The 20944-nt window shown below is 39.5% G+C and overlaps 1 protein-coding gene across 7 annotated transcripts in view; it reads right to left on the bottom strand.

Moving 5' to 3' along the window:
- Positions 1-9463: 9463 nt before the first annotated feature.
- Positions 9464-20944, bottom strand: part of exoc6 (exocyst complex component 6) — a 48774-nt gene continuing 37293 nt past the window's right edge. For 4 of the 7 annotated variants that reach the window (XM_027289373.1, XM_027289376.1, XM_027289374.1 and 1 more), the window contains 3 exons: positions 14925-15037; positions 14384-14395; positions 9464-12745 (listed from right to left, as the gene is read on the bottom strand). In XM_027289373.1, coding sequence (XP_027145174.1) covers positions 12619-12745; positions 14384-14395; positions 14925-15037 — 252 coding nt within the window. In that variant the 3' untranslated portion in view covers positions 9464-12618. The remainder of the gene's footprint in view (positions 12746-14383; positions 14396-14924; positions 15038-20944) is intronic. The other 3 variants (XM_027289375.1, XM_027289379.1, XM_027289380.1) reach the window with 1 other exon arrangement.

Below are 20944 nucleotides of genomic sequence, written 5' to 3'. Positions count from 1 at the left end.
TCACGCAGACTGATTCAGCTAAATCACCATGTGTGTCTGTAATTTTCCTGTTACTGAAGGAACGATGCAATCTGGTGCTGATCATTGTCTTAAAAGAACAGCTCAATTAAAATAAAACCTGCGGAAAATAATGTTGGATTTGGACTCATCTCAGAAACTGTCATTCAGAAACAACAGAACATGTAATATGAATAAGCCCTGACCTCACAGTATTTTCATTTGGTTGAAGGTTTGTGGCACATAAAGACACTCTCTCTTTAGGTTCCACAAACTTTCAACCAGATGAAAATACCAGAAAAGGTCTCTGATTGTTTTTATGACATTATACAGACCAGTTCAAACTGGATCTAACATTAGCCACAATATTAATGCACATATCCTTGTTGACTCTGTGTTCGGACAGACAGCAGTGGGTGATGCATGTTTCAGGGTGAGTGGGTTTCCAGCTGGTCATGCTGTAGTTGGTGAGTTTTTCTCATCACAACGTGAATGTGTGAAACAGGATTCTGCTGCTCAGGTGTGATAAAGCGGGAGGCGGAGGGGGTGGGGGGGTGAAGGAAAGTTCAAGTGTAGAAAATTATTCCTCGGTCTACACCTCACCATGCACCTCTCCAAAGACACAGTAAACCTGCTGATCGTTGCCTGCTGGACCCCCAATCACAAATCTACATCTTCACTGCTGTCACATCATGTGCAGAACACAGTTCATACTGTACAAATAGATGTGACTGTGAAGGTCCTTTAATATATATATCTGTATCCTGCACACTGTTGGGTTGAAAGCTTCACACATCCATCACATCTACAAGTTGGAATTTCAGTGAAATCTGCACCCCAGAGAGTGAACCTTCACCTCATAAAGTCTTTTAGCAGCATCTACAAGTTACTATGTTCATTTTAATGAGCTAACACATTTCCTCTAGCACCCCCATCAGGTCAAACTTACATGTCAGCCTTCCATGACAGATTGTCTCTGGGTGACATCTTTTGTTTTTGTTCATTTTAACCATGCAGGCCTATCAAGAGGTCATTGTATATGTGCCGTGCTGAAAACACAGCGTGAACTATCAGATCTGAAGAATGGAACACAAATCTAGATTAAAACAAACACTTGTAGTGTAAAGAGCCCCAAACATACAGTGTCGTGAAAAAGTATTCGCCCCCTTCCTGATTTCTTACTTGCATATTTGTCACACTTAAATGTTTAAGACCATCAAACAAATTGTTTTTTATTATTATTATTATTTTATATTAGACAAAGACAAAGATAACTATAAAGATAAATATAAAGTTTTTAAATGATGATTTCAGTTATTAAGAGAAAAAAGCTATCCAAACCCTGTGTGAAAAAGCTGAGTTCAATTACACTGTCCACACCCAGGCCTGATTACTGCCAGACCTGTTGAAACCAGAAATCACTTCAATAGAGAGATCTCAAACAGCAACACATCACGCTGTGATCTCGAAAAGTTCAACAAAAGATGAAAAAACAAAATCATTGACTGATTAACTGTCAGTCTGGAAAGAGTTAATAAATTAAATCATCATTTAAAAACATGCATTTTATATTTAGTTGGGTTACCTTTGTCTAATATTACCATTTGTTTGATGGTCTTAAACATTTAAGTGTGATAAATATGCAAAAAAGTAAAAATGAGGAAGGGGGCAAATACGTTTTTATGGCACTGTACAAATATGTTACTAATACATATATAATGGAATTGATGGTATATAAATGTTGGTACAGTGGAAAACAACAATAAGGAACAAATCGGACACATTTACATTTTAGTGGAAGTAAGTACTTTCTGTCAGTTTAACCTTTTTGTTACCTATTAATTGTGGATTAAAGGAAAAGTACAAAGCTTTATATTTGTGTTAATTGATGTCTTCATTTATATTTTGGACTGTATACATGATCAGGATGGCGTGTTGAACATTTCACCTCCATGAATAACTTCATATAAAAATGAAAGTAGACTACTAGCAGAGAGGTGGGCAGACTGACGATGAGTTCAGTTATTTTCCACTCTTATCACTATTTATACTGAAAAACACGCACGTCATTAAAACACGCGCGCGCACACACACACACACACACACACTGGCAGAGAGGAGCGGCGCGTATTCCGTTTTCCCTAACGCGCGCGGCGCGTTGTCCCTCTACGCGCGCGCGCGCTCTGGCTGACCTGCTTGTGACCCTGACATCTCGGTGAACTCTCGCGCGCAACCAAGTTCACTGACCGTCAAACACAGAGAGAGAGATAACACACGCACACACACACACACACACACACACACACACACACACACACGGATAAACCAACACAATAAATGAATGATGGTGATCTATATTTAGAACATCAGAGAACAAACAGACTGGTTAACTTGTTTGACTGGAACAGAGGACAGAAATGTGCTGAGTGTCTCCACAGTGTCAGAGGCACACAGACTGATCCAGATGGCAGGCAGTGTTTATGTGGTCAGTGCTGAGAGTACACACACACACACACACACACACACACACACACACACACACACTTCCTCTAAGAGTTCCTCTATTAGGAGACAGACAGAACAGGACACATTTCTTCATGTTATCAGCAGAAGAAGCAGCAGCTTCTCATCATGTCACAGGCTGTAAGATCATAGATATATGGATTTATATGGTCATGTACTGTAATCTAATGTATAGTAATCAAAGAATGGACTGCATTAATACATGCAGACACCTGTGTGTGTATGTAAATATTACAGAGAAAGAGCTCTGAAGTTCAAATATCAGTTTCACATAATTGATGAATAATTTAATAATCATCCACAGAACATGCCAAATCTGCAGCTCCCTCAGCTCGACATGATTGAACAACTTCTTTGACAGCTCATTTCTTTGATTCATCTTTATGTTCTGATGTTCTCTGGCTTCACTCTAATACTGTTGTTTTTGTCTCTCCATAGTACATGAGCTGTCCACAGACAGACAGACAGACAGACAGACAGACAGACAGACAGACAGTGATAATATGTTTGTGTGCTTACAATGTGACTTTAATGATATATTTAAACTTTTGGTACATCACCATGTCACTGAATCCCTGTGTCGCTGTCCCAGTGTCTGTCTCTGTGTCTGTGTCTGTGTCTCACCGTAGAGAATTATAATGTCTGACATCTTGCAGAGATTTTAGTGTTAGGTGAGGTGTAGCCTGAAAATTAAATATTATTTGACCTATTGTTTTTTAATTTGTTGAAATATCTGGTAAGTATTAATTCAATGGCTGACTCTGGATGATCCTTCTATCTACAGGAAATAGTTGTATTCATGAACTGTATTTACATCCACCAGAGTAAATAAATATAAAATATATATAAAAATATATTTTTACATTCATTGTTCCTACAGTATTGTATCATTAGTCATTTTATGTTTGATGCACTTCACTGATGATACATCTGTAATTTGACTCTTTGAATACAGACTTTTACTTGCAATGTTGTCTTTTTACTTTTATTTAAGTAATCGGAATATTTCTTTTAGAGCAGCAAGCCAGAAAAGTACAGACAGTCCACCACTTAGATATCTATCTATGTTTGATAGATAGATACAATTATTTAAATACATAACAGTATAATTAGAATCTACATAGAAGAAAGTGGTGTTATTTTCTGTGTTTTGAAGTTCATCACTAATAATCCAAACTACAACATGTCAGAGTATTAGTTTCTTGTGAAACAGTGATGTCACTATAATTTTTGTCACTGCTTGTCTCAGTCTCAGTCCTCCTCTGTTCACAGTGGAAAAACCTTCTCTATGGGATTCTGAGCTGCTTCATAAAAACAGGCCTGGATCTTTACTTAGGGTTAGAACTAATGATGTCTGGGTAAAAGCAGCAGATATTACGCTCCTGTGTCAACGCAGTCAGAGGAGGTGGGGTCAGTGTTTCCTTCCTGCGTGTCAGCAGGACTGTAAAGTCTTTTAGTGCAGGGATCAAACACTTTAACAAGGCACTAAACAGCTTCTACATTCACTTCAACAATACAGCAGGCAGACGAGGAGGAAGAGGAGACAAATATCTCCATTGACCCAGGAAAACATTCACATGGTCTGACCTCCACACACACATCACCGGTCTGACAGTGTTACAGTGAGTCAGACTCTTGACTGTTTCATTTTACTGCTTGAAAATATAATTATTAAAGGGGCACTCCACCTATTTTACATATAAAACCATGTGCACTCATCACATCAGTTTCGCAGATGAGACGATTCTTTAAGTCACCATCAAGTGTCTTTTCACATTCTGCTGATGTGTTCTCTTTCTTGGCCTGCCGTACAGCAATGAGCAGATCCATTTCTTTAGCCTGTTCGGTGGACTGACGAGCAGCAGAATCTTGTGTATCATGTGCACAATGAACTTGAAGGTTGGGACATGGCCTGTAGCAGTCGTGCTTCTTCAGTTTCAGGTTTAAGTGCTACTGATCCCTCCAAGTAGCATGGCTATACTGTATTGTCAAATGACTTCAACCTAACAGAGACTGTGGAAAGCCCTGCACACCGTTGGCTGAGTTGGTGTTTTCAACTTTCTCCCTCATAATGAAGTGCTGCTGTGGGCTTTCTTCACACACTGAAGAAGTCAGTCATGGTCTGCTCAGTTAAAAAGTAACTGATGTGTCACAGCATAACTTCTCCTGGAGAAGCTTTTGCACACCTCCATGTTTCCCTGATATCGTACATCATACACCTGACTACAGTGCAGCTTTTGTTAGTTCCTGAATGTGTTTGTTGGTGAGACAGAACCTCCTTGTTCGGTGGTATAGATTGTATTATGAGGTATAGTTTGAAGTATTCAAGAAGAGAAGTGTGGGAATCAAGACTGCATTATTATGTATAATTTGAACGCAATTAAGATATGGTTTGATGTTAATCAAGTTGTAATAGACACCATGGTTTAAGTTGATTCCAAGTTGATTTAAGAGGTGAAATACATTGTTGTGTGTGTAATGTATTAAAATGAAATATGTGTGATCAAGTTAAAAGAAGATTGCACTATACCAACAAAGTATGTGATGATTGTAACAAGAAGTATGTGACGATTGTAACACAATTTCTTGATATAAAGTAAAATAAATAAATAAATACAGTAAGAAACATCTATGATCTAATGGTGTAAGAAAAAGAAAGTAAAAGGTTTTAAAAAGATACAAGTGAAACAAGCTAGACTTTAATGGTGTCATCTTTGAAGAAGGTATAGTAAAAGGAAAAAGCTTAGCCTGCTGCTGCCGGTTAAGCAGAGTGTGAGTTTGCAGGAAAGGCATGTGGGTCTTACTGGAAAACAGGCTCATTATACCCTCAACAATAGGAGATGTTTTAGGACAGTACAATCAGTCTATCTATGTGAGACTCTGGCTTTGTTTGTCTGTGAAGATAATAAAGCTCATCTGCTGTGATGAATCCTGTGTGCTTTTTGGAGATTGCTACAGTTTGACAGATTGGCGTTGAAGTTGGACAAGTTGGATCAAGACTCCTTATCTGATCTGATCATTGTGCATCAGCTGATCTGCACTGATCAGAGTGAAGTTCTCAGGACTCATCTGTATGTCCTTCATGTAGATTTGGACATTTACATGCTTCATTAAAGTGCATTTCCAAATGTCACATATGCAGTTGGTGCTGTTTTTTAGCCACTGGTCACACCACCATCATGTAGTTGTAGGTAGGAGGACCTTGTTAGGATTCTGTCCCATCACATTGTCCCCCTTTCCTTTCAGCGTGTGCTCTTTTGCATCTTGCACAAGTTCAGTAACAAATATTCAGATTTTGCCAGGATATTTTTTTATATGCTTATTTTCACAGACTGTCTCCATCTGACCTCCACCTCAGAGGAGCTCCTGTCAGTTTAGGACTTCTGGAGCACATATGCCTCACTGAGAATGCTTGCTCTGTCAGGGGTAATTTTCTGCTCTGAGACACTTGATAAATATTGGTCTTGATGTTTATACCTAAGTGTCTATGCAAACAGGTGTGCTGAGAGATATATCCACCTTCACTTTGTGCATGTAGAGAGATGGAGGACGTGTATGTCCATGTAGTGTTTAAGAAGAAGAGTGACAGAATGTAAACAGTAGACAGTAGATGTGAAAGTGCACAGGAACCCTGAGGAAAACAAACACATTTCTGAGTGTGTCTGTGTTGGCAGGGTTGCTGCTGTCCAGTGATAATAGAGCTCTCCAAATGTCTCTCGCCTCATTACATCTGCGGCGACAGGGATCCTCGCATTCAAACACTGACCCAGGCCAAAGTTCACATGCTGTTTCCCAGTTAGCGTGTGTGGTGGGATACAAGTGAGGCTTCGAGGGCGATACAAGATGACAGAAAACCTTTACAGAACAAGTGACGCTTCTGTCTTTGTGTGAGGGAGGGAGAGAGGGAGGGGGAGCGAACCCATATCTAGACTGTGACTGGTGGTTCGGTTAAAGATGAAGCATCATTTCACACTTTTAAAGAGTCAGTTTACCCAGTAAAAAAAATAAATATATATAAACTTTCGCAATTACCACCTACTGTTAGCACAGTTCATATAATGAATGCAGATGAGAAAACATGCTGAAAGGAATGTATTGTAGTTCTGTTACTTGGAAACATTATGATTTCCCAGCAAGCTGAAGCAACTTTGGACAAAGAGTGGAATGCATGGAAACTGTGCCATGATTGCTCAACCTGTTGGCTTTGTCCCACTGTAATATTCTATCACTTGTACATTGTTTGAAGCTCCCGTATAAACCAGGATACGCTGCAGTTGTACAGGAATTATCTAGTGAGGCACACAGAGAGCTACGGAGCTGTGTAAAACCTGAAGAGTCCTGACTGAGTAAATCAGAAAGAAACAAATTATTAGTATACAAGATTTCCCTTCATAGACATTTTATATTATAATTGACTTCATATGTAAGACTCTATAGGTCTTTTATCATTTTTTTATTAATAATAGTGTTCTTTTATATAACAGAAACTTAGTCGCATCATTTTTGCAGCAAGAATTTTAATATTTACCATTTACCATTTAATATTTACAATTTTTAAAATAAATCAATGATAAAACATGTATCTTCTCTTTCTTTTGTATGTTCCTGTTGTGCTGACTCCAAACTGATGGATGACCTTGCTGTGTGTTTGTACAGACATAGAAATGACAAACTACAAACTAAGACCTAGTTGTAATGAACTAGAATTATCATTTCATTTCACAGCACATTGCTCTAAAATCTGACATTGTGTTTTTATATAGCAAGTCATGGACCAGCCCGATGGTAGTACTAGAGACAATGCCATGGAGTCACCAAACCATGAAGGAATCCTCAGAGATCTCCATGCCAAATATCATGGCAATCCGCACAGTAGTTGCTCAGATACATGCTGTTGTGGAGAAAAATGCTGGCAGTGATATTCACATTACTGTCTACTGAGCTGTGCCGGACCTCCAGCATGCTGAACAACACGCAGACGTTACTGTTGAATAAACTTTTATTACAGCACACAAAATAAAAACAACAAATTTAGGAAACAGCATCTCAGTCAAGGTGTACCTACTGAGAACAATGACAAAGGTAAAGCAAGGATTCCTTTGGATATCAAAATGTACCCTCTCTCCACTCCACAGGAAAATAACCTGTCATTCTATATTCTGATGAAATAATCACTGGCATACGAACAGTCTGATGTAAATGTTGATGATTCTGAATGTTGACCTGTTGATTTGGCAGCACTGATGAGTGAGCTTTAGTTTTCCACTTTCCATGAGTATGGATTTGAATCTACTACATTCATAGGATTTCTTTTGTCGTCTCTTGTGAGATCATGTGACATATTATATATTATATTATATTATATTATATTAATAAAGATACATTAAATGGTCAAATATTGATCTCATTCATCTCGATGACTACAGATGTATAAAATCATATTTATAAGGAAGCAGACTGAGATGATCTCAAGTGTTTTGTCTTCAGTGGGATTACATGGTGTTTTGGTGAGTGTTACTTTTATAAATAATGCAGTGCTTCTTCTCTGCTATTAGTTTACACACTGATACGACCAGTATTCACATACTTTATGTTCGAATGTTATACAGGATGTAGCATTTTTTATATCTTAACCATGCAAATGAGTGGAGAGAAGGTACCGATGTAAATCACTGAGCTCCTCACATTGTACTCAACTGTGTTCACCAAGTAAGCAACAAACGCAAATTCAAACTATTCTTAATTACATATTTACTTTAGGTGCTGATGGAGGTGCATATCACAGTGTCAACCTCCAATTCTGTTGGTAGCAGACAAACTGCAGTAATATTTTCTTTACAAAATATGCAGTATATACAGTGGCATTTACAAGCAAATCTTAAAAAAGGCAAAAAATTATTCTAACAGGAACAAAAACTTGATCAGTTTCAGTGCAAAAATGCCTGCTGAAAGTGGAGCACAGACCCAAAACATGAACAGAATAGAAACAGTCTCGATAGAAAAGGTTTCATCAGGAGTGCAGGTTTTAGGTAAGCATCACCGTGCCTGTGAGGCTGTAAAGGAACCAATTCATTATTGCTGTGCTTTGTGGATATATGTGGGTTATGAGATCTAAAGCTTAATTTCACCCTGAGGAACAAAAAAAAAATAGAATGCAGAAAGTTATTGAACTGTTAAATATATATGTATATGTAATCTCTAATAACATAACAACTCCCCAAAAGAGGCTTGTTTTCTGGCAAGCATGAATAAAGTAGTTTGAATGGGTCATAAGACAGAACTGGAGTTTACATCACATAAATAATGTCCTTAACCGTACAACTGACAGGATTTACAGAGGCAGGAAGAAGGCATGCACCGATGTCACCAATGTCTACAGCTGAGATACTGGGAGGAAAACAGACTATCGGCAAGTCATGTACAAGTAAAGGTCAACAGAACAACAATGTGAGTGATGTCTCAGTTGGTCACCTGCTATTAACATGTGCTCTGTATCTGGATAATGATATCTGATCATAGGCCTGCGCATTCATACTGAAAGCAGTAGAAAGAACTTTCAGTGTCTGTTTGGAGCTGGAGTAGATCTGACTAATGAAGTGACTAATCACTAGTTACAGACACTGGATGTCTACACAGGAAGGTGTGCTTTGAGCTGGACGTGGTTTAATGATGAAACTTCATTCACCAGGCCAAAAAAATATAGATTATAAGGTCATCAGAGCTATTGTGTGTGTGTGTGTAAATGGTAAATGGACTGTACTTATATAGCACCTTTCTAGTCTTCCGACCACTCAAAGCACTTTACAGTACATATCTCATTCACCCATTCACACACATTCATACACTGATGGCATTGGCTACCATGCAAGGTGCCAACTGCTCATCAGCTTGAGGAGCTCACCATTCATACACATTTACACACTGATGGCACAGCCTTCAGGAGCAATTTGGGGTACAATATCTTGCCCAAGGACATGCAGACCGGAGGAGCCGGGGATCGAACCGCCGATCATCTGTGGACAACCCGCTCTGCCTCAGCCCATGTGTGTGTGTGTGTGTGTGTCATCCTGGTTAAATGTGCTCATGGAGATACCTACTGTAACGGGATCTTCAGTTCTTTGCCAGTCTGTGAAGACTCTCAGTCATTCAGGGCATAGTAAAATGTCTTGAGGACATTTAGCCATTTATCCAAAAAGAAGCCGAGAGGCGAAATGCCTCCAGAAACCAGCTAGTCCAGTTGCCTATAATAATCTTTAACAGAGGACTTCGGCGGGTTCATATGTCTGTCTGCAACATCTGTGCAAGATGCAGTCACAAAACTTTACAGGTGCGCAGTTGAGATTAAGATAAATGTGGTCCAACCCGCGGGTACTGACTCAGTGTCATGTAATACTGAGTACTCTGACCACAAGATGGTCTCTTGTTTTTCTTAAAGATTTCACCTCTGGCTGATCCAATCACTTCCTGATTGCTATCATTTCAGCTAGCATTTACACTAAATATATCCAGATAGGACTGCATGTTAATACCAGGAATTTGTTTCCTGTGACCGTGGTGAATTTCTCATGGTGACATCACATGCAAACCCTCCATTAGGATTGCTTCATGCAGTGGTCACTGACACTCCAACCCAAAAACCCTCATTAGCTCTTTGCAACCTTAGCTGAACAAACCCAGATGTGTCCACTAGTACAATCTAATACAATCCAGTGCAACAACCTGCAGTGTGTGTGTTGTTGTAACAGACTGTATCATTTAGTAAAGTGTTGTGTTTATGCAATCCCACCAGTGTATGCACACCAGATGGACCAAATCATTGAAATAATTCTTTGATTTTCACATTCATTTTGACACGTGCAGTGAACATGAATATTCTTACAACAATCTGGGTATCAAAGACTGAGGCCGCTTTGTAAACCAGTTTCTTCATGTTTACTGGCTGTGACAGCCATGTGTTGTGTTCAAGCAAACACTGAACTCCTCCAGGTTCAGTCGCTGTGAGGCTCTGTCTGAGGGGGGAGGTTTCAATGTACAATGAGGCAGAAAAGAAGACAAACAGCAAGCAAAACCACCAAGTTCAACAAAATGTCACTTTTTTCATGAACATCAGTCTTTCAAGACGTCATCATCCACTCATCTGTTCCTCCATCCATCCATGACCGCAGCGGTACTTTGTTTCTGCACACACGCACACACAGTAATAATAGTTGAAGTATTGGGACAATGAGTTGAACTTTATCAGAACCATCTATAGCTACATGTCAATACTAATAATTCTGTGGAAAGTAGGCAGGTGGAAACCAAATGGAAACCAGCTCAATATGACTTTGAGTTGATGATGACGAGATTATTCTACAGAAACTTGTTATGGTGGTTACCAGGATCAGACTAAAACCAGGAGAAACCAGATTAAAAGCTTGATCACACTAGAAAGTTCAGTGATGTAGATGATATTGATGTGATGACAAAGTGACTACATAGGCTGGAATTATACTCTCCTGAAAATATGTGTAAATGTCTCTGTAGGTTTCTGCAGAGAGGAGTGTTAGAATGTTACCAGGAAACAAAAAATTTAAATGTTAGCATCATACTCTAAATTCATATAACTATAAAAGAAACAGCCACATATGTGAACACTGTCTGTAAAAAAAAGTTAAATCAGTTAACACATGAGAATGTGTTTATAACCTCTATGGCTGAGACCAGTGTCAGGAGCGGTTCAATTTTCAGACTGGATGGTGCAACAGTCCATACTGGACTCTACAGCTACATCCATCTCTCCATATCATCCATCCTCTGTATGGATGATTTACAATTGATCAACGGTGCAAATGTGTGTCAAAGTTAAACTTGACTTTAAGTCTTGGCAGCTATTTACTTTATCTTGCCTCTGTCACTGAATCCTTTGATGGCAGTGGCTGCACTGAATACATTGATACAAACCTGAAATGACTCAACCTGGAGCTTCATTAGAACCCTAGATCCAAAGCCAACATGCTCTTAAGAAACTGGGTTACAGTAATCTGTCTACTTTAGTGTTATTTAAATGAGGGACCTGGTTCCTACAGTAGTGGTACGGAAACCAGCTCCATCTTTCCTGGATAAAGAGAGTTTCTTTCTTGCATCACTAATAAAGCTAAAATAAGTCAGCCAAGGTTTCAGAGTAACTAACCGGGCTTTTGTGTGTAAAAGTATTTGTTTTTAACATGAGACCCATGTCAAACAGATGCACAGCTGGTCTAAGTGGAGTTGTTGGATGGACGGATCATTATTGAGCTACAGCTTCCTAATTCTGCCTTTAAACAATCATAGTTTTATTAAAACATCTAAAAGACGTTCAATGTGACACAAAGAGAAAAGGTTGTTTTTTAAATGAATAACTTAATTCAGCAGATTACCAACAACTTGTTCTCTGTAGATGAACAAAAAGAACATACATTCAAACATTTCATTTTGTTGTCATGGTGAATATATAATATGTTTCTTGTTCAACAGTGAATGCTTGTTGACCTCATTGTCCCAGTACTTGCAAGTGTCCCTTCCTCTGCTGTACCAGTCTGCCTCTGCAGCTACAATCAATACACTCTCACAAATATACAAAACATAGTTTGTCTTATCATAACCATTAAAAATACATTACATTTTACTGTTCACTCAGGTGCAGAGTCCAGTAAACCGTTTAGTATGTATGTGTGTGTGTGTGTTATTTACATTGAGTATTCAGTCAGGTAAAACATTATGAAGAGGATATGACTTCATATCTGTGTATGTGTGTGTGAGTGTGTGTTGCGTTTGATAGGAGCCCGTTCCCTGCATGCCTTGTACAGTATGTGTATTGCTGTGCCTTTATGTGAAGTGTGTATATATAAGCTCTTCATCTGTGTGTGTGTGTGTGTGTGTATGTGTGTAAACTCCCTGTTTGGTTCTTCTGTGTGTCACTGTCTTGTTGTTTGTATGTGTGTGTCTTTATTACATGTTTGAAAATCTCACCTCTGTGAGTGTCTTGGCAGTTCAGTGTGTGCATGTGACTGCATGCATGTTTCATTCTTTCTATCTCTTTGTGTGTGTGTGTGTGTGTGTGTGTGTGTGTGTGTGTGTTTAGGAGGACATGCCGTTGACCAGGCTCCTCAGCTGTTTGACCACAGTCTCTATCAGCTTCTGTTTGTCTCTGTCATTCTTCCTGAACTGAGAGAAGATGTTGTTCTTCTTACTGGTGTCCTTCATCCTGGACAGACAGACAGACAGACAGACAGACAAAGAGACAGAGTCACACATGTTTTCTCTCTGTGGTGCACTCGCTATTAAAAAGCTTAACTAATCTTAAATCTATCTGCTGATTGTGAACTCCTCAGAAAGTCATCACCATGAGGTGCATGTCACCATGGGATTTTCCCTAATATATTAGAAACATAGTTCAATGCTGTGAAATCATTTACATATGGGGATAATGGTGCACATTTTTACAATTCTTTGTGTGTCGACACGAAAACGACACTGCCAGCTTTCACACCTCTGCACAGCTGGCCAGTGGTGGTGTTAGCTAGGTGTTTCAGCAAGAAACCTTGGAAAGGCATGAGGGGGAGGGGGAGTTTTGCTCAGCTATTCCACAGGCCAATCAGCACTTATGACAGAGTGTACTGGAACATGGAAAAACCTGCTGTCAGTTTCCAGAATCCCCATGAGGGCTCATGTGGTGATGATGATGCATAATGATAGAACTTCAGCTTTACAGCTTTCAGTAGTTTGTTAGAATTCAGTGTGGACTAAAAAACTACTATCATTCTCTACTTCATGATATCTGTGCTTGTGGTGCAGAAACCATATTTATATTCATACTAGATTATAACTTTTGAGGTTCATTTGACAGAAGAGGGAATATTTTCACAGGCAAATGCCCTAAAATGAAGAAGGTCAAAGTCTATATGGTAAATGGACTGTACTTGTATAGTGCCTTTCTAGTCTTCCGACCACTCAAAGCGCTCTACACTACATATCTCATTCACCCCATTCACACACATTCATACACTGATGGCATACCATGCAAGGCCAACTGCTCATCAGTTTGAGGATCTAACCATTCATACACATTCACACACCGATGGCACAGCCTTCGGGAGCAATTTAGGGTTCAGTGTCTTGCCCAAGGACACTTCGACATGCAGACCGCAGGAGCCGGGGATCGAACCGCCAATCATCTTAGTGGACGACCCGCTCTGCCTGTGAGCCACAGCCACCCCTGAGCACATAACTAGTTACACTGTGTTAATTATCATAATCAGACATAGAGGATACATGATTACAAAATAGGCAGTTTAAAAGTGGTTATCAAAGGCATATTTAAAGATATCGAAATATTTTTACAATGATTTGGCAGAATGAGAAAGGTTCACACAACCATCCACACACTGGTTTAGGCTGCATCACCCGACCCAACATGTTCATTTAAATAGTTATTATAATGTATTACTAATTAGCTGAGATATGTTCTCATGATGCAATCAGTTTTATGAGTCAACATAAGTTAGTTGAAAAAATCAACAGCATGCAGATACCCTCCAGGGACACATTTCCCGTTTAACCCATTTATGAGCACATAACTATGGTAAATTAAAGTGCTGCAAGGTTCAGACAGGAAGTCCCTAAAATCAAATTAATGTGTATTGAATATTTTATGTGTGTAAATTTTAGCTTCATACATGGAACAATGGAATATATTATAAAACAATATTCTGACTACTATTTACACTGAGTAAAAACTTCAACTACAACTCTGAGTTGTAGAGGAGGTAGAACAATGATCAGGTTCAGGCACAGAGAATGCATGGTGAAGACCAACGAGAAGGAGTGAGGAAGCTGCACCTACCCCCTGTAGACTCTGAGCAGCAGCAGGAAAACAGCAGAGAGAAGATTTAGAAGAAGAGCAGAGCAAAGAGAACCCAAAACAAAAGAAAAAGAGGAAAACAGACAAGCAGGCACAAGGTTCTGGTATGTTCTCTGCGAGATTTAATGTAATAAAGAGCTGTTAATGTGAGACAACAAACAGATACAATCAAATAACATACAGTACCTGTAGTGACAGATGTTGTTTCTGTCATTCCTCATAAGTAATCACAATCATGATGTGTTCTGGATTAATCCAAGAGCAACATTGGAACTCATCACCAAATCTGGTTCAGTTGTGTTTGCAGTAAGCATCCGCACCAGAACACCAAAATGTTCTGGTGAAGACACTTCTGTTTGCATTTTCAATTTGTGCTTTTAAAAAAACTGGAGTGGAAATAAAGTCAAAGCATCATAAAGATGTTTTTATGCTTCGATGAGGTGAAAAAGTCTCGAATGGAAACAGACTTGTGAATAAATGCTTCATGCATCACCGGCAGTGTGTACATATTAGAGGCACTCACTTTTCCAGTAGAGCCAGAGCAGTGGCTGGGTTGACTCTCAGGTATTTGGAAGTTGGCTGGCCATAGTCTGCCAGGTAAGTGGACCAGTCCCACACCATGAACAGGTCCAGGAGCTACAAAACACAAATATAGAACAGAAGCTCAGAGCGGAACAGAGGTTTGTAAAGGTTGGGGTTTGATGGGGGATGGTTATGAAGAAACAGATGTCATAATACTCACATTCAAATCCTACAGCGTATTTGATGTGGCATAATGAATTATGTTCAGGCCAGAATTGTTTAGGTGGTGGTCAAATGCTCCATTTACAGGAGATAATACATAAATCTGTGAAAACTGTACACTCAGCAAGTTCTACAAAATGTTATATAACTTAAAAATATTACAACATTATTTTTTCTTATATCCAGGAGGTTTTTACAGTGAGGAGCAGACAGCCCTTAAACTCACATTTGGCCACAGTTTAGCACAGTGACCACATGTGGACCATTGCACGGTCCATTCTAGGTTTGGACCTCGCTTGTTAACTATTTACTAGCATCATCTGTCAGGCTGCTATCTGGTTATGTTATATGTCTGAGGCTCTGCTGGAAAAAAAAGTGCATTTCTCCCTCCAGATTTGGAGTGAGTTGCGGCCCCAAGGAAATAATTTCAGTATCTCAGGACTTGTAAGGGGGGAATGGAGTGTGAGATGGACAGGCAGATGTGGGAATTGAAGTCTATCTATCTAAGTTCCCTCACCTACAGTCATGAGCTTTGGGTAGTGACCAAAAGAAGAAGACTGCAGATACAAGTGGTCAAAATGAGTTCCCTCCATAGGGTTTGAGCTTTGAGATATAAGGTGAGGAGCTCAGACATCTGGAAGGAGCTGGCAGTCCTTTGTCCTTTGCGGTGAAAGGCACACCTTGGTCGACCTGCTACCACCGCAACCCAACCCCAGGTAAGTGGAAGACAATGGATAAATGTATGACAAATCAATGTAGCCCTGTGCCTGTACTTACTACAGAGTCTGCAAACATATGTCTTTGGCATCAAAAACCGAGCAGGGTATGAGCTGTGCTAAAGTCAGGTCAGGAGCCGGGTCAGTTAATGTGATGGTGGCAAACACTTGTGTATCCTGGGTCACTGTGCCACTCTGAGACACAGAGAGAAGACAGAGGAGTGAGAGATGCAGGGAGAAAAGGGAGGAGGAGGGAGGGGGGTTCTGATGACTGTTAAGTGTGAACAGGAACATTTAAAATGCCCCCCCCCCCGACCTCTGGATAACCTGATGGAGATGACCCCCCTACCCCACCCACACACAGTGTATGCTAATGTCATAGGGTGAAACAGCTGGGTGTTTGGGTCATGTTGAAAGAGCAGTGAAAGAACAGCTTAATGATAATAGCATTATTCAGCTGACTGAGAGACTCTGACACACAGAGAGAGGCTTAGCAACAATGCCATTATTCTCACCTGGAGCTAAGTGATGAGCCACAAGCAGCTATGTTGACGGTGCCACATCTTACTCTGACACTCCCAGAACTCTTTACAGTGCACAATTAACAGTATGTAATTGATTTGGTAGAATAATTCCTAGAATAAGTCCAACTCCAAACTTCAGATCAGTTATGATAACAGATTTTTGGGCACATACAGTTTTCTTTTTCTTTTTGCAATGAAGGCTTATTATTGACATTTAAGGTGTGCTCACCAGAGGTGGATGGATGCTGGACTTTTGAAACAAATACCAATATGGTCATTTTTAAAATAATATATGTCAGCCATCATTCATTTTCCAACAGAAACCAAAATTGAAACTTTTTGATAAGAATTCATTGATTTGGGTTAATAAACAAAGTGACTAAGACACGTATAGAGTGGGATATTTCACAGTGTAAAAATAAACCTGTCAGTGCTCTCTGGTGGACAAACTATGCAATGGAGACAGTTTTTAAGTGACCTCAATCATAAATGCCGTGTTTCTCTAATGACCTTTCATGTGATGTTATTTGATATCCATACAATATATCTGTGACAAGTTGCTGAAATGACTTGTCTGCTGGTGGGGTCCTCACTTTCAGTTTGACCCTCAAATGAAGGGGTTGAGATAATCTGCATTAAGTGTTGGCTTGTTAGCGACCTGTTCGATGACCTACTCATAGTTGTGGCCCTGTCGGAAGTGAATGTAGCAATTCTTCAGATATTTGCTTGATTTGATTACTTTGCGGAGTACCAATGACAACTAGTAGAACCGATGGCCAAACCAACAAAAACAAAAGTCAAGCCAAGTTATCCTTCAAACAGTAGTTTGCCTTATATGACGTGCATGTTCGGTTGCAGTGTTTCAGTGGCCAGTAAATCATAGACTGATTACTTCTCAAAATAATGCACTCTGCAGAAGTTCTATTATCCTCAGGTTTGGTTGTAGGCATGAGGCATGCTTTAGTTTTTAACATTGAGTATCTGCTCATCCTATGCTGACATGCACATGTTCCTACAGACACACAATGCACATGTCAATGCACTATTTACCCTTAGGCCTACATTGAAATACATTTGTCTCTTGTTACTTGTTGGACTCAGAGGAATCTCATTCACACCACTCCACTCTGTCTCATTAATCTGACAGATGACCAGTGAAGACAACAATCAGCGTAATCTAGTATAATTCTGCAGGGCAAGCAGAGTCATGTTGTTATATGCGTGAAATAGTAAACACTTCTGGAAAAAAAAAATCAGCTTTTGGGATCAGAGAGATAGAGATAAGCTGTGTGTGTGTGTGTGTCAGTCAACCGTCACTGTGGAAAGGTCAAATTGTACAAGTCCTGGAAAAGATCTACTGGGAGTCATTAAGTTGAATGTTTGCTCCAAATTCCAGTGGCTCCCCTCTCAATAGCTCGAGCTTTGAGCAGTGGTGGAAAGAATAGGATACAAGTGGCCAAAATGAGTTCTTAAGGGTGGCTGGGCTCACCATTACAGATGTGAGGAAATGCATTCTGCCATTGCAACCTGGATCTGGAAAATTAGTGGATAGCTCAAACTTGCAGGTTTACAAATATGGTTGTAAATATTATAAGGTGGTCTTTATGGTTGTAAAATTTTAAGGTTTGTGGCAAGGCATTTACAGGTGGTCCTGGCCACTCATACAGTATATGTTGGTCTCCTCTATGACTCTTTAAGAAGTAATAAAAATGCTTTGTGCATATCTACAAGCAAGCATGACCTATTGGGTCACCTCTACTTGGGTTGTACATGTAGCATGGATCTACTAGAGGTTGCATAAAGTTTGGAAATAGAAGTAAGAGGACATTAGATAGCAGGATGTAGATGACATAGATCATGATTTCTATATAAAATCATCAGATTGTCCAGCCTTGACAGGAAGACTGAAGGTCCTACTTTATCTGCCATTCCAGCACCAGTGTCCATTGAATTTATGACCAGTATCCTGCTTGTGAGCTCTTTTTTTCAGCTACATTCTTGGAATAACTTTGAATTTCCCCTGTGAATGTAGTATTTATTACCAGTTGATATGAAATTGTTTATGTAACTTGTCCTCTTATGTCTGTGAAGCAGGAGAAGAATGCTGGAAAGTTTTCTTTTGCTAGATATAATGTCCTGCACACAGACATTAAAACAAGTGAAGAACAGCCAGTGTATCTGTCACCGTGTCAATTTGAAATGAACTGCAAACCTGTTTTCAATAAGCTTTAACACTCACTTAAGGACAGACAGCTTTACCTTTCAGTAAACATTTGAACTGCAATGAAGACGTGATGAAGCTACATGCAGTTGATGTCCAGGGTTAGGCTGAGGTGAATGTTTATGATTAATGGAAAGAGCCTGAGAGAAAGAAGAAGAGAATGGGAAGTGTGTGATTTCCCAAAAGGACGATGTCAGATAAATCATGTCCTCGTGACATTACTTCATGGTTTGTTGTGAAACTCCCTGGTTTTACCTTTACATTGAAACAATAAGTCAGGGCGGCGTTCTGAAACTCTAGAAATGCCTCTCTGCTTTCCTTCCCTTTATGCACATGAAGCTTCACTTTGGACGTCTCCTGTTGGATGCTATTGTCTCATTGACGTGTATTGTTTGGAGGAAGTTATAATGGAAGATGAGACCATTCTCTTTGGTCACTACTGGGCTTGTCAACAGACACTGCTGGTCCAGAGGTGAGAAAATGTAAACTCTAGGTCTGATAAGATCATTTTTACACTAGGTCCTGCTCCATTTTTACATCTTTATCTTTATCATCTTTAATTGCAGTTGCGTATTAAGCCTATGAAACAGAAGTCGGTTTCATGTGTGAAGAACCACTTTTTTTTGGGGGGGGGGGGGATTTGTCTTCTCAGAACCTGGTAGCATTTCTTTTCACCCATCACTCAAGAGTGAGCATAGTAAGGTGTGTTTACTCATAAAGACACAAAGACAACGGCTGTGGGTAGCCACTACATGTCAGAGGACACTTTTTTCAACTTCCTCTTGTCTTGGCTGACTCACTGTACAAGATGTTAGCTGTAGTTAGGAATGCACACACTGTGTGTGGAATGATTCTTATCCTGGTTTCGCTCAACTCACACAAACCCCAGCTCTGCCTCAACTCGCATTACCTGGAGTAAAAATAGATACAGTATGTTTGCATGGATGTTTCAAACTGACTGTGGGCCAGTTTGGCTGGTCTAATCAGCGGACTGGCCACTTCTGTGTGATGTTAGCCTACATTTCTCCAAACATTGATACTATTTCAACTTTTCCACCGCAGGTTGTTGGTTTCTTTGCATCCCCTGGAGCCACCTCTGATTAACTCTATTCAAATGGATGGTAGGACCTGCATTTTTGCCACAGTGCCTGATTTGGTCTGAAATGGCCTTTGTGCCAAGCAGAACCTGAAATAATAATATTCTCCTCCACAAATATCCACAAGGGGTAAGAATACACATTCTGACTCTATGACTTAGTCCCTTTAGATTTTTGGAAAGTTACCATGGACCTTCTGCACAACTTTCCTGTGTCACCTGCTATCCCACAATGCTTTATATGACATCCCATAGAAAGTTAACCACTCTGTTCAGTGCATCTTGATTATGACCACACTTAGACATATTGTATAAATGCATCAATCTCTACATCCAGCTAGTTCCTTACATATAATCTGAAACAATGTACTTCATTTCATACATGTATTGATGGTGTTTTTAGGGACTGTATTGTGGCACTTTACAGAACAATAGTGTACAAATCTAGCAGAAATTTATAAATTATAAAGCAAATTTCAAACTCAAGTGCTTTTATACATACATTATTAAAATGGCAACTTAAAAATATATGGTATAACTAGATGAGTTTCACATTGTTTGAAATAAGAGCATATTTTTAAATGACAATATAACATTAGAACACTCTTCATCAAGACATTTTAAGTGCATGAACAGGAGCTTTGTTGCAGGCAACAGAACATAGTAGCCCACGAACCAGTGCAACAGAAAAAATAATCATAATAATACAAACTAAAGCCTTTTTGTACACACCAGCCCCCCTAATTTTTTCTTAAGGATAATGATCTAAAAGGTAGTTAAAGCTACAAAATCAGCAGCCATAAGATAAAGGGAAAGTAAAAGGATGACCTCTGAGTAACCTCAGCCTGTGGATGGCTCCCAACCCCTTTACCTAAGGCTAGGATTAACATGTCAACCAAGCAGCCTGTATAAAAGGGAACATGGACACATCTTGTCTAATGAGCTACATCGCAGGAAAGACCTCCTCAAAAACAGGCCCATGTCCTTTGGATTCTTTTCCTGTTGATTTGGGGATCTTAAGCATGTACCTTCTACAGTTCATTATTTGAGTAACTAACCCTTGGTTTTTCAGGTCTTTTCCAAGAAATTTCCTGGCGAGGACAACATAACTTGGTAGAAATTATAGTGAAACTATAGAAAAACCTTTTCTCAATATATGTTGAATTGTATGCTTGTCTGTAGGATAAAGTCAGATGATGTGCTGTGCTCTAACTTAAAGACTTAATAGGTTGCCAGAACCTG

Source organism: Larimichthys crocea, chromosome XVI (genome assembly GCF_000972845.2).
Source record: "Larimichthys crocea isolate SSNF chromosome XVI, L_crocea_2.0, whole genome shotgun sequence".
Lineage (NCBI taxonomy): Eukaryota > Metazoa > Chordata > Actinopteri > Sciaenidae > Larimichthys > Larimichthys crocea.
This window is presented reverse-complemented; position numbering and strand designations above follow the sequence as displayed.